This window comes from Lepisma saccharinum, chromosome 9 (genome assembly GCF_977018435.1).
Source record: "Lepisma saccharinum chromosome 9, izLepSacc3.1, whole genome shotgun sequence".
Taxonomy (NCBI): Eukaryota; Metazoa; Arthropoda; class Insecta; order Zygentoma; family Lepismatidae; genus Lepisma; species Lepisma saccharinum.
The window spans coordinates 92,788,469-92,802,446 of NC_139237.1; the positions used below are offsets into that span (position 1 = coordinate 92,788,469).

Sequence of the window (13,978 nt, forward strand, 5' to 3'; positions counted from 1 at the left end):
CGAAGTGTCTGCGAATAGACATTGGGTTATTGGTTATGGGTAAATTTTATGTGTGTACTGTGTTAGCTGAAATCTCATTTCGGTACATCTCCACTGGTAAGATAGCAAGTTGTACAAATTTCTCTACTATGTATTTTCAGGAGGTTTCTGAAAGCCAAATTGACACTAGTTCTGCATATATGCTCTTCTACGAACGGGAGGGAATTTGCCAACAGCAATATATGCCAAATGTGGAAGGAAAGACTCCGGACACTAAAGACTTAGATGATGAGTTTGACTCGGACCTCAAGAAATTGTGCTCTGTCATGTAATGTTAATGTGTTGAACTTCCAAATCCAGTTGACTATTATCTGAAAGGTATAATTGTATGTAAAGATTGTACATAGCGTTTGTATAATGAGAACGAGTTGTAAAATAGAAGAGTATTTTATGTCCTATGTGGTAGCGAGCAATAATGGCAAAGAACATATCAAATTGAGAAGGATTCTAAGATTCGTTGTTATGAAGAGAAGACTGTGAGTAATTTTAGAATAGATTGTTTTCAGTATGTAGAGGCGAGTGATGTGGATGGGTTATTATAAAACAAAAATGTTTCTTCAAAATACGAGCTTTAATCAATACTTATTTATTTGTAATTTTGTGGGTGCGTTATTAAAGTGCCCAATGTGGTATTATATTTGTTGCATCATTTCATAAACAAATTTTTTATCATATTTCAACAGTAAATTTGTATGATTGTAGTGTTATTTTCTTTCTTTTTACAATTTCGATTCATGACTGGAAATATTTTTCAACATACACATTTTTTCCTCTCAATTGAAACAGGTTCCACATTGCCTGTACTATAACTTGCCGTATATTGTTGATATTTTGTTTAATTAGGCAAACTCTTTAGCATTTATTGCCTGTGTGATGTTGTGAAGTTATTTCTGAATTGTTAATGTTCCAGTGAAAGTCCATTTTTTTTGCATAAAAGGAAAACTCATAATGCAAAATTTGTCTCTAAAATATCCATTTGTAATTTAAAGAGATCCAAAAAAGAAGGTGTTTATGAAATAACCAGGCAAGGAAAGAAAAGAAGAAAGGAAATTGTTAAGGAACCTTTAAGTATTAGCCAGAATGAGGACATGGCATTTGTTATTGTACAAGCATGGAGAATGTGCTTGGTGTTTACAACTGGTTCAGAAATGTCTGAAAATTGCATGTTTTGTATGTCTTTGTTTGTAAAAGGCATTTATATTCCAGTGAGCTTTCTAGTGATACTTGATGCCTTAATTGTTTTTATTTTTTTCTGTAAAAAATAAATTTGCAACAAATAAAGAGTAAGGGTCTGTTTGTCCAAGAACCGCTTCAAATAGTTTCTCACATGAGTTATTTACACTGGTATGTAAATTGCCAGAAAGATGTATTGATGTGTGTGTGAGTGTGTGTATCGTATATGTGTATGTTTGAGTGTGTAAATGCAATGCTTATACTGATATACATCTTTGAAAGTGTCTCCTCCGTGAACAATTAAGCAAGCACTTCAAATGTACCAACTAACTTTGATAGACCTATTGTTGTTAGAAACTTGTGAACTCTGAATCTCCAGTGTTTATCTTGCCAAAAATTTTGTTCAAAACGATCTTAAGAGCATTTCTTGCAGGTTGCATGTAATGTGACATACAACTGTTCTGTCCCACAGAAAAACGAAGGATTTTTAACTGGTTTAGGGTAGATAGCCTCCATTTGTTTTTGAGTAATTTTCCTTATAAGTTGTGATTCCTTGTAACATGATACCAGGCATAGAAGGACAATTCTTGGAGACTGCATGTATCTAGTAGTTGTTAACGGCACAGAAAATTGTAACTGTCCGGTTGTCCTGAATTGCTGTCATGCACACAATGTCAATTGCATATCTATGTGTTTTGCAGTACTGTTATTGTTTATTGGCATGTCTTGGTTAGAAATATTTTTAAAGCTAATCAAAATATATTGTGTGCTCTAAAATTCTACGAATTTGTTCAACATTGCAAATCTTGGTTTGATAACAACTTTCTGTTTTATTTGTGTTGTTACAAATTGTTTAATTTATATTGAAGTTTGGTTTCAGTACTGTTTTCCCCACATTGTTGGATGGTGTTAATGCATAAGTAGACCACCTGTACCATTCATTTGCAGCTTTTTATATAAATGAACATAAACTCTGCATTAACCATCCATAATTTAAATAAATCACACATTCTTGTTTTACATGAGGGAATTATGAGATTGCATGAGCTAACGTGATTTGTATATACTGTATTATTTTCATATAAAGATATATAAATATATATTATAAATCTATGTATATAGTATATAGTTAGAATGATTTATATGATTTGTGCCATTATCATTGCTGACGTATTGTGGAAAGACCCATCATCAAATACATCTCTGCCTTACTCTTGCAGTCCATTGTAATTAAAGAGAAAGCAATGCATAATAAGTCTTTTTATTTCCTTCCCTACATAGTTTTCCCATGATTCTGTGTGTACACCATGCATTCAAAATGTTCCGGGATGAATGTATATGCAGGTTTATTATTTAACATTCAACATACATCCCTTCCCCCTCTCTACATGTTTGAGACAGCTCATGCAGGACTGGAAGGTGTGTGTAGTCCTCCTATGGGAGCTCAAAATGGCCATCGCATTATTTTCAATGATATCCTCGTCAAAACACTCTTACTTTGAATCCTGTTTTCAACTTGGCAATTAGTAAAAAATCAGCCAGAACCAAATCTGGGGAGTAGAGTGGATGTAAATGATTTTCTACTGAGAAATTGCAACAATATTGAAGTGTTGTCATTAGGGTGAAACCATTCTGACGTATGTTTTTGGCCAAACCCTGTGCATTATTTTCAAAAGATGTGTGTGTGTCGCAGTCTGGCAAGGCCATGAATTTGTGGTGGATTGTTCCCTTGATTCGAAAAATATGATGAGGATTGTGTTCTGATAACATCGTTGGGTTGTTGGAGGACAGTGCAGTTCAAACATGCTCAACATTATCTTGTCTTTATCATGGAATGACACCCTCTCTCAGATAGTTGTCTTCCAGCCATTCGTGACAGTTTTTAAAATGTGCATACCATTTGAATGCCTTGCTATAGCCTAAACAGTGCTTTTGGTATGCAATTTGCAAAATTGCAAATGTCTGTTCCAATTTTCCAAAATGTAAGGAAAATTTGTCTGCAGCTCTTTGTTCTATCTTGAAAATTGTGACAACAAATGAAAATGCACACACTTTCAACGATTGCGGCACACCAAAGGAGGAGTGTTATGCAATGAATTTTTCGTAGGAGATGAAGGTTCATATTAAGTAGTTCTAGCAGCAACACCTGTATGTCTGCACTAACAATAGTCTCTGAACTTTTTTTGAATGTGCATAATATATATGCATCCTTACTCTTGCAGTGTGAGAGAATTCTGATTAGACAAATGTGAAAGGAATGCCTAACCCTAATTCTAGCTATGGGGAAAAGTTGGTGGAGGGGACTTTACATTCAGTGTTCCAACTATAATCTACTACGAAATAAGTTTCACATGACCCCAGTAACTTGTCCTGGCATTGATCCTATTGCTGGAAACCTATCTGGAAGTTCTTTTATTCCTAATCATACCTTGACTTTTAAATTGGGACCCTTTGAACAGCAATTTCAGCTTTGGAACAATCCTGAATAACAAGGAATCAAAGATTGAGAGAGAGTGTAGAGACCCAGGAATTCAATGCTTGACCAGGATATTCTGGATAGGGCTTCAACTGTTTTCTCATGATGCAGCTGTAACTCGGAGGTGCAATCTCTTGCATTGTCCATTAAAATAAGTGCAGCACTATTTCTAATCCTAGTGTTAGCAATTTCGAGAATAGTGAACTTCATTATATGAAGTTGTACACTCAACAGCAAAATAAATAGTTAGAAAATAGTCCGTCACCATTTTAATTGTTTTCCACATTGCGATGATTGCGATTTGGAAAAAGACGTTGGTAAGCAGAGTAAAACATCTACCTCGAATCAACAGAATTTCATTGCTTAACACAGGATGTAGAATAAAAAGTATGCCTACTATTAATTTTGCCATTGGCTGTACATTCCATGATGTCTGGATTTCAGCTTGACAATATACCAGATGTAGGTTATTGCCAACCAAAGTTCAGCCATTATTAAACCAGTTAAGTCATTCCTTAATTTGTCTAATCCTGTGCATCATTCCTGAAAACCTCTACAACCTTAAAAATTAGTTATCAGCAAAATTTACTCAATGAAGCTTTCAACATCACACTAGCATAATAAATAATTTTATAAATAATAATAATAAAAAATATAAATATGCTGACCAAGGCAGTAATTTATTTTATTAAAAACATAAACTAAACGTAACGTTTCAACCTTCTAGCAAGGTCTTCATCAGACTCTGTATCAAGTACAAAAGTTATGTTAGTTTATGTTTTTAATAAAATAAATTACTGCCTTGGTCAGCATATTTATATTTTTTCATAATCATGGAAACAAGGCTTCATGGTGTAATAATAATAAATTTATTAAGTGGGCGAGGTTCAGCCTATAGACTGCTCTGCCACCTAATCCTTGTCAATGTAATGTTACAGCTTTGAGAGAGGTACGGGGATTGTGCCCTGCACCTCCACCACGTATAAAGTCTAAATATGTGGGGATCGTTGATAGGCTGTGACAGCCTTTAGCCACTCGCTTGCTAAGCGAGAGGATCGTTGTAAGAGAGAGTGGGTTAGCTCTGAAGAGCAACATCGAGACACAAACTGAAATGGGACTAGCCCCGTGAAATAAGAACACACGGACATATATTTAAAAACACTACCATTGACTGAACAGGCGATGTGAGAAAGGACATAAGGAATGTTCGTTACCTGAAGCTTGGAAGTTCTCGTCTTTGGAAGTCCTTGCTTCAATGTGGTTGTACCCTGTAATAAAGACGGACGCAGGAGCGCTTTTCAGGGCTCCTAAACTCTAGACTCGCATATACCGATGTTCTAAATAATGTTCTTCAACTTTCCGATCGTTCGTTCCTCCTCCTTAATTAATAATAACTAAGGAGCTCTCTCGCGATAACTGAATAGGCGTTAACTGAAAGCAACTAAGACAGTTCTTTAACAACTACTGACTTTGATGGAAAACGGGAAACAACTAAGACAGCTTTTCTCACGAGACCTATTTAAGTGAAATTCGAACTATGGGCCGTTACGACGGTTACTTCAATCGTGTCCTTTGACAACGGCAATTTTGAGGAAAAACGCTGATTCCTTCTTTCGTTTTCTAATGCAATGTCAGCGGAGTTGGATGAGCTTTTAAGAAGCTCTTTTTCAATGCTTCAGCGGGGCCCTTTTTATAACATGATTTCCTTATTTATTTATGATGCCCGGGTCCTAGGTTCGATTCACGTCTGTGGCATGATACGGTTTCTTACACTTCTTACTCTTCTTCCACTTCATCTCCACTTCTGTTTGCAGGAAGAGGAAAAAGAGGCTGAAAGACAGGTTGAAACGAAATGAAAAGAAAAAAAATCTAGGTCCTTCTCTCTTCTCTTTCGGTCTCTCACCCTCTCTCTCCTTTCTTCCCTTTGTCTCTTCCCGTTCTGAGAGGAGAGGGAAGGAGCAGTTTTCTCTTCCAGAGGGGGAGGTGGTTCCCCTCCTTCCTGGGAGAGGAAAGAAGTCTTGTTATTTCTCGGCCCTCATTCTTTCTCATTTTGTTTAACCTTTCTGCCTTTCATCTTTCTTTTTTCTCTGTCATTAATAAAGAAAGACAGAAACAAGGAAAGAAAAAAAGAGAGAAGTACGAAAGTGAAGGGAAAAATGAAAAAGAGAATGTTTCTGCCTTACCAAAAAAAAAAAAAGCAGAAGATAATCCCTTCCTCTTCCCTGTTTTCCTTTTTCGCAAGCGAGAGAGCGGGAAGAAAAAAAAATAGGATGGGAAGGAGGAAACATAGAGTGCCAATAATCTTATTTCTTTGTTTTGAAGAAGGAAGTAAGGGGAAGGATAGAAAAAACTTCCGCGCCGCGCCGCCGCCGCCCGCGCAAAATGAAAAACAACATCCGCGTCGCGCAGCCGCCGCCGCCGCACGCGGAAAAAAAATAAACACAACATCCGCGCCGCGCCGCCGCCGCTCGCGCTAAAAAAAAAAAAAAAAAACATGCGCGCCGCACTGCCGCCGGCACCATCGCCAAATAAGAAACAACATCTTGGCCGCGCCGCCGCCCCCGCAAGATAAAAATTAACATCCGCTCCGCGCAGCCGCCGTCGCACGCGCAATAAAACAACATCCGCGCCGGCGGCAGAGCCAGCGCAAAATAAAACACAACATCCGCGCCGCGCCGCGCCGCCGCCGCCGTTCGCGCAAAAAAACAACATCCGCGCCGCGCTGCCGCCGGCACCCGAACAAAATAAAAAACAACATCCGCGCCGCGCTGCCGCCGCGGCAACAATAATGTATCCTAACCTACACTACGACTGTATCCTAACCTCCACCCGCATACATTCGAGGGTATGCGCATGTCCTAGTGCCTCTGATACAGGCCCGTAGCTAGAGGGGGGGCAACTGCCCCCCCTGAGAGCCTGCTTTGCCTCCCCTGTGAAATATACAGAACACCTGATATTCTCACTAATCATTACAATTATATCCTGTATTACTCTAGCAACCTAACAAAGACACTTATTGATTTTGTGATTTAATGAGATGTGTGATTCCGAATAATGTCGTACTATACCTGCCGCAAAATTAGTTTGGTATTGACACTTGTGAACCACGTGTTGAAATCGGGTCTACGTCACTGCGGGAGGGTGGGTTGCTGGCATGCGAGCCAATCAAAATCTTCCCAGTGCTTCACCCAGGCCCTGGTTACCTAGCAACAGAAAACGTTTTTCTCGGTGTTGCCGGTTATCGGGCGATTCTTCCTGCGATCAGATTTCATGTTGTTGGGAGAGGACGTGTTGTTTGTTCCATTGCGTTACTGTGATATTTTAACCAGTCCGTTTGTTTAGTGTTTATTGAATTTAGAGTATTCTTTGTTGTATATAGCGTGTTGTTTTAGTGTGTTATTTTTTGTACATAATTTTCTGTGTTCTGCTTGAGTGTGTCGTGTGCTTGTGTGAAGAATGTCAAGCACAGGAGGCAATATTCGAGATGACAATGTACCAAAGAGGCCAAGCACTAAAAGAAAAAGGAATTCTTCTCAAAGGACAAACGCGGGAGATGGTTTGTTCTGAGCGCAAATAATTTGAGCAAGAGAAAAAAATGGGGGGTCGAATCATTTCTGTAAACAAAGTTCTGGACAGGACTGCTGCTGCTTTCGGCGTGTCTAAGAACACTATTGTTACCATAGGGAAAGAAAAATATAATGTCGTAGAAATAAATAAATAAATAAATGCGAGGCTTCAAAAGTGGAAACCCCAGGAAAGAAGAGGAATATCAGTAAACGCGTGTCAAATTTAGATACTTTTCAGCAATATGCTATTCTCGCCATATTTACTCTTATTATAGGAGGAAAGATCATCCCACTGCTGGGAAACTGCGCGTTTCGTTGAAAGATTCGGCATTTTTTCAAGGTGGGGAAACATCTTTAAGGACAGTCATAAAATATCTGGGATTCTCATACAAAAAAAAATGATGGACCCAAAATAAAGTATGGAGGCATATGGAGATGTGGAGGTAGAGCTCCACACATTCTCGACCTCGACCATATTATGGAGGTAATGCGGTGATGTGGTTCACCAACCGCCTTTACCACAGATTTGCCCCAGGTACTCACTCACTTGGGCTGAGTCGACCCGGAGCCGCTCGGGATATTTGAAAAAGTTCCACAAACCACCGCGGGTCTCACGCGTCAAAGTCACACGCCCCACCAACTGGACTTTGTGCCCTTCAGTTGCGGTATAATTGAAAGACGGGCAGACTTTAACGGCGACTTCGGAAAGAAATGATTATTGAAAGTGTATATACAGTATGGATTGAAAAGGTAACCTGTAAACAATGCTCGTTTCATTAATTCGTTCATGTTGTAAGGGAGCATTCATCATTGTTGTCATCATTGTTATTCCATTTTCCTCGAAAAACAATAACACATTTCATCATTGTTGTTCCTTTTCATAACACGTTTTCCTCGACACAGCGTCAGACGGCTGCAGTGCGTACTGTACCGCATGATATGGCAACACCGTGACGCGCGTTCCTTCAGCTCTCAATACCAAACTAATTTTGCGGCAGGTATAGGATTCAGACTTTGGGAAATTATTTCGTAATTTTCAGTATCTAGACATGGACGTCCGCAGGATATTTTCCAGGAAGGGGCAAGGAAGGTATTTTTTTCCAGGGGGGGGGGGAACAAAGCACATTTTCTCCAAAAATATTGTTGTTCCCTAAAAAAACATAGCTTAAATTTGAATTTATGGTGTTCCAGCAATAATTAACACATATTATTGTGGCTAAAATGAAATGATATGTGTGAAATACATAATTTTTGATTGACTTTCATTTTCCAGCCCCCCCCCCCCCTTCCGGACGCCCATGTATCTAGAACAGTTATGATATTTTGAGAAGTCTTATATTAAAGGTGCCTAATGTGTTTGGATGTTTTTCTTGGATGTGTTGCTATGAAGTTTGAACTACTTAATTTTTCGTTTCCCAAGTCTACCATTTGGTAATAGCGATTCATGCAGTAGAGAGGGGGAATGGATATTATTTTATTTTTGTTACTTAGCTTTGCTTTTCTGCCACTTCTAGCTAATCACGACAATGAGGATGACGTCAAATTGATGAAGAGGAACTCACAAACAGTGCCGCAACCACAGGGGGGCAGGGAGCATTGTCCCCCCCCCCAACCTTGAACGGAAGTCCATTCTAGGGACGGGGGGCAAACATTTAAGTAAAAATCAAGACTAGCAGAATCTAAGAATAGTAGGACAAATGGATACTCAAGATGGAATTAGTTTTTTCTTACTGGCGGCCAAGGGAACTTGCAAGGGGGACACAGAGGGTGAATTGCCCCCATTGATTTAAAATTTTCGTAAAATTTTCTTGCTCGCAATGTCTGCTATTATTATAATTCAAGTTCAGAGCCATAGCTATGGGGCAAAACGGCCTGAATGAAATAAAAAAAATGTGTTAAATAGAATGCCATGGCGCCCTGTGAAATTTTTGCACCCTATTAAGTTTTCAGTTAGAAAAATTTGGATCTAAAGATGTTCTTGCTCGCATCGATCCCAATATGATTGTTTTCTGTAATGCATTCTAAATTACAGGAGAGAGAAGTAACACCAAATATGTAGCTACTTCAGACTGTTGCTGCTAAAAAGTTTTGTCTCGAATGCATGAATAATTCTTTTGAGGAAAAGGAGACAAAATTTGTATTATTTTTACTGTTGATTTGTTATGAGGCGGATGAATTGATTTTGTAATGTATTTAATGTATTCCCACATATTATATATTCAAGAAACTTTGAATGCATACACAATTTAGCGTTAACATGTTGCATACTTATATATTTTCTTATTTTACGTCGTTCCATGTTGCATAAATAAAAAAATATGTTGTACATGAAAGTAATACATGTCATATGTACAGTGGGATCCATGAGTATTACCGTGCAAATTGTCCATCACCATGTTCGTGCACTTTATTTGACCCACTAAGAGCTTCAAGAATTAAAAGAAAACTCAAAATAAGCTGTTGATAACTTCTTCACCAGCATACATAGAAATCCATCGCTTAAAAACACACAGGATGTACGAAAAAATTAATGAAAATAGTCATGGACAATTTGCAGTGTAATACTAATGGATCCCACTGTACAAATAGAATTATGTACAGCATGCATTTTGTGTCTTTCAAAAATACAGTTGTGTGCTTGTTTTCCAGTATTAGCTAATGTGAAATTGAACGTGTTAGAAAAATATTTTCAAATCATTTGTTCCATCACAAATACTTTAGCACACACTTCTAACCCCTTCTTGCGTGATTTTTAATAACGTCATTATGCTACTATTATTACTACCACTACCACCACTATATTACAATTATTATTATTTGCATGTTTGTCCTAGTGCTGGCCCCCCTCCAGACAAAAATTCGTGGTTGCGCCCACTGGCGTACGCAGGATTTTTTTTCTGGAGGGGCTGGAATTGTATAGGTGGATGCTTTCAGTGGCGCAAACTTATAGGGGTGCGTGGGAACATAGCGCAACTAAGAATTTGTCGTGTTATTATTATTATATTTGTTATTGTTATATATTTTCGTATTAAAATCAATAAATAATATTTTTAAAATAGCGAGTATGTTGCATATTAATATCATAATACATGGAAGGAAGAATGACATTTTTTTAACTTATAAGAACCCAATGTTTTTCAAAATTTGGCATCCCTGACTGCTTTCTAGTGGGCGGCATACACAATAAGATATATCGTATATTTAGAACTTTCCACTCTCACAAATGTCAACTGGGGATAATTTTATAGGGCTTGAATTTACCACTCTGGTTTTTCCAGAGTTTATGGTGCTTTTACTTGAAAATGTCGATTTTTCAAAATTTCGGAGGGGGCTGTAGCGTACGCCAGTGGTTGTGCCTCTGCTCACAAAGAACACTCATGCCCAGGCTCGAAACTGGGACCCTTGGCTTCGTAGTGTGTTGTGCAACCATCCCACCATAGAGGTCGGCTGGTGAAAGATGTAAGACAGCTTAGTTGGTCAAATTATTATCAAACATGATGAAAATGTGATAAGTGTTTCACATTTATTATTTTGGTTAATTTTATAATTTTGTAGTTGGATTCTCATTATATTCCTTTGTGCGTAAAATCTTGCATACTGGAAACTAGTGGGAAACATTACGATTTATAAAGGACTCCCTTAATCAGCTCTGCAGAGAGGCTCAAAGCTGTTGGTACATAGGTACATAGGTACCATCGTATCGACCTGTAAATATCGAGTAGATACAGTCCCTACTAGACTTTATCTTTGTATTCTTTGGCAGCCCGGAAAGGTCATTATCGAAATACTGTCATTTTAATGTTGCTCGAACTTTTTTTTTGTTCGTTGGTGTTTCAAGATATCATCCCTTTCCTGTTACTTATAGCTTTTGCTATATCTGCCAATGCGACACAATATATTAAAAATTTGCCCCCTCTGGAATTGACTGCCCCCCCTACTAACAATTCCTGGCTACGGGCCTGCTCTGATATAAACTGGGACGGCAGTTGCTCGTATTACGGTTCACCCATTATTGTTGCACACTACCTTTATTTAAATTATCCATTAATACAGTGTGTATATATATATATATGTTTATTTTATTTCTTTTCACATAAGTTTTTTTCTTGTTTTATTTATGCACTGTAATCCGGATTGCGGGCTCTATAGTGTGTTTGATCGATGCCGCAAGACGAACCGCCAGGGACAGATCGCAATAGGTTGAGGACCTTGAATTATTTGAATTTATTGTTTGGGAGATTGCTCACCTCAGAGGCTAGGTGTTCTTATCCCTGTCGGTTCGTCCTACTCCTCCTATTTCAGTCCATGACTTATGTAGCCTGAGTTGCGTTTGAAATATTTTAAAGTTAATATTGATTGTACAAAAGAGTAAATAAAGTCTGACAACAATAAGATAAAACAATATAGAAAAGCTAAGTTGTCGATCAAAATGGTACACTCTGATCTTCATTATGTAACATACAGTGAATTAAGTTTTTTGAGTGTTAGAATTTGAATAAAGAGAATTTAAATGAATAATAATATGGTGCTTGTTTAATTTGTTGTTAATTAGTTTGGGGTTTAGATTAGACATTGGAATGCCAATATCACCGGGTGCTGGAATACCAGCATACCATAATTTTTATTTAATTACTATATATTTAACCTGGCTTCCGCCACTCTCAACAAATAATCTTTGTGCTTTTCCCCGGGCATCCGAACAGGACGAATTCTTCTTCTTTCTGTGGCTTCCCGTCTTCCAGTAGATACCACGTAGTGCCTTCTTCTACATACAGTTGGTGGTGCCTCATTGTTCATCATTCTCTTCCTCCTGCTCGAGGGCCAGGGTGATCCTTTGGATTTGTATTCTCGTACTTCTCCTAGGTTCTTCCAGTGTTTGTTGGCTGTTTGTGGGGGCCCTGTTATGGTGTCGTGGGTTAAATTTCTTCTTTACTTCCTCTGAGACTTCGTCAGCCAAGATCTTCAGATTTTGAATTTGCTGCTCGCATAGAAGTGTTATAATATCAAACGTAGGAAGTTCTCTTCGCAAAGTTTTGATCCTGTCAGTTGTTTCCGGTCAGAAGAAGACTCTATGCTCGGGAGAATCCTCCGAAGCTCCGCAGTAGGTACATTTCGGTTCTAGGGCACTGCCAATTCGGTGAAGATATTTCCCATACGGCCCATGTCCCGTTAGAAGATGTAACAGGCTCCTTTTGTAAAATCTTTTTGTCTATGTCAGGCATGTCAAACACGCGGCCCGCGGGCCGCATGCGGCCCTCGATATATTTTTGTGCGGCCCCTTTGCTATTACCTGTTTTTAAGTAGTAGAACCTTCAGATGTAGTAGTTGCTAAAATATCTGTGTTATTATATAACACGATGTGAAATTTCACAAGTTTTCCTCTTGGACAGGATATACCCGTTGGTAGGTGAAAAAAGGTGGTCGTGTTGCATTATTGGGGTGGTTGACGAATGTAGTTGTTCAGAGTCCAAGGTTAAGTCTTCTGCCTGCGCAGTTTTCCCTCCGGAATCTAGAATGAGGGGAGGGTTGAAGGGAAAGGGGAAGAAGCTGCCTTCGCCCGAAAACCTATTACCGCGTCTTATAGTCCGTGCGACTCACCCCTCCCTTGCCTCTCCCGCATCTTTGCTACCCTCTGTCGGTTCCATTTTCCAAGAAGTTTGGGTCTAGCAGTCTATTCGGGTTGCTTTGGTTGTGCTACCAACAATGTCTTTGTCGAAACCAAGTGGTAGTAAACGAAAAATTTCTGATGAACATCGTAGTTTTCAAGAGAAATGGGAGTTGGAATACTTTTGTTGTGAAGTGAAAGATAAAATTGTTTGCTTGGTGTGCAGATTAACCATTAGTGTACCGAAGTTATATAATGTCAAACGTCATTATAAGCAACACAGAGCTACATACAACAGATTAATGGGGCAAGACAAGCTGAGAGAGTTGAAGGCAGGATTAAAACAACAACAAGGTATGTTTACTAAAGTAGCTCAAGAAAGCGAAGCTGCGGTACGCGCAAGCTACGCATTGTCGGAGTTGATAGCAAAACACTCAAAACCTTTTGCCGAAGGCGAGTTTATTAAACGGTGCTTGGTAAAAGCTGCTGAAATAGTTAATCCCGCACGTGTAAAAGCTTTTCAAGGCATTTCACTATCCCGCAACACGGTTGCTGAAAGAGTAACCGAACTGGCCTGTGATTTGAGTGATCAAATTAAAACAAAAGTGTCAAATTTCATTGCTTATTCCATCGCTTGTGATGAGAGTACAGACATCGGTGGCGTAGCTCACTTAGCTGTGTTTCTTCGTGCTTGTGATGAGGAGTTCAACATTTTCGAGGAGCTATTGGACATTGTACCGTTGCATGACACTGCTACCGGTGTGGATATATTTATTGCTGTTCGTGAACTTTTGCGGAAGTATGATTTACCTCTGTCAAAGTTATCCTGTGTAGCTACGGATTGTGCCCCTTCAATAACGGGAAAAAAACAATGGTTTTGTGACAAAACTGCAAAACGAATTTCGTGAAACCTGCGATAAACACATGTTCCATCATGTGCATTGCATCATTCACCAAGAGGTCTTGTGTTCAAAAGTAATCAACATGGAAAGTGTGATGAAGCCTGTGAAAAAAGCTATCAACTTCATAAGATCCCGTGGCTTAAACCAGCGACAATTTTCTGCTTTCTTAGCAGATTTAGAAAGCGACTATTCTGGAGTGCCCTACTACACAGAAGTG

At 38.8% G+C, this 13,978-nt stretch overlaps 1 protein-coding gene across 2 annotated transcripts in view; it reads left to right on the forward strand.

Moving 5' to 3' along the window:
- Positions 1–2,449, forward strand: part of Usp32 (Ubiquitin specific protease 32) — an 82,420-nt gene extending 79,971 nt beyond the window's left edge. For both annotated transcript variants that reach the window (XM_083128630.1, XM_083128631.1), the window contains exon 29: positions 141–2,449. In XM_083128630.1, the coding sequence (XP_082984756.1) occupies positions 141–311 (171 nt within the window). In that variant the 3' untranslated portion in view covers positions 312–2,449. The remainder of the gene's footprint in view (positions 1–140) is intronic.
- The last annotated feature ends 11,529 nt before the right edge of the window (positions 2,450–13,978 follow it).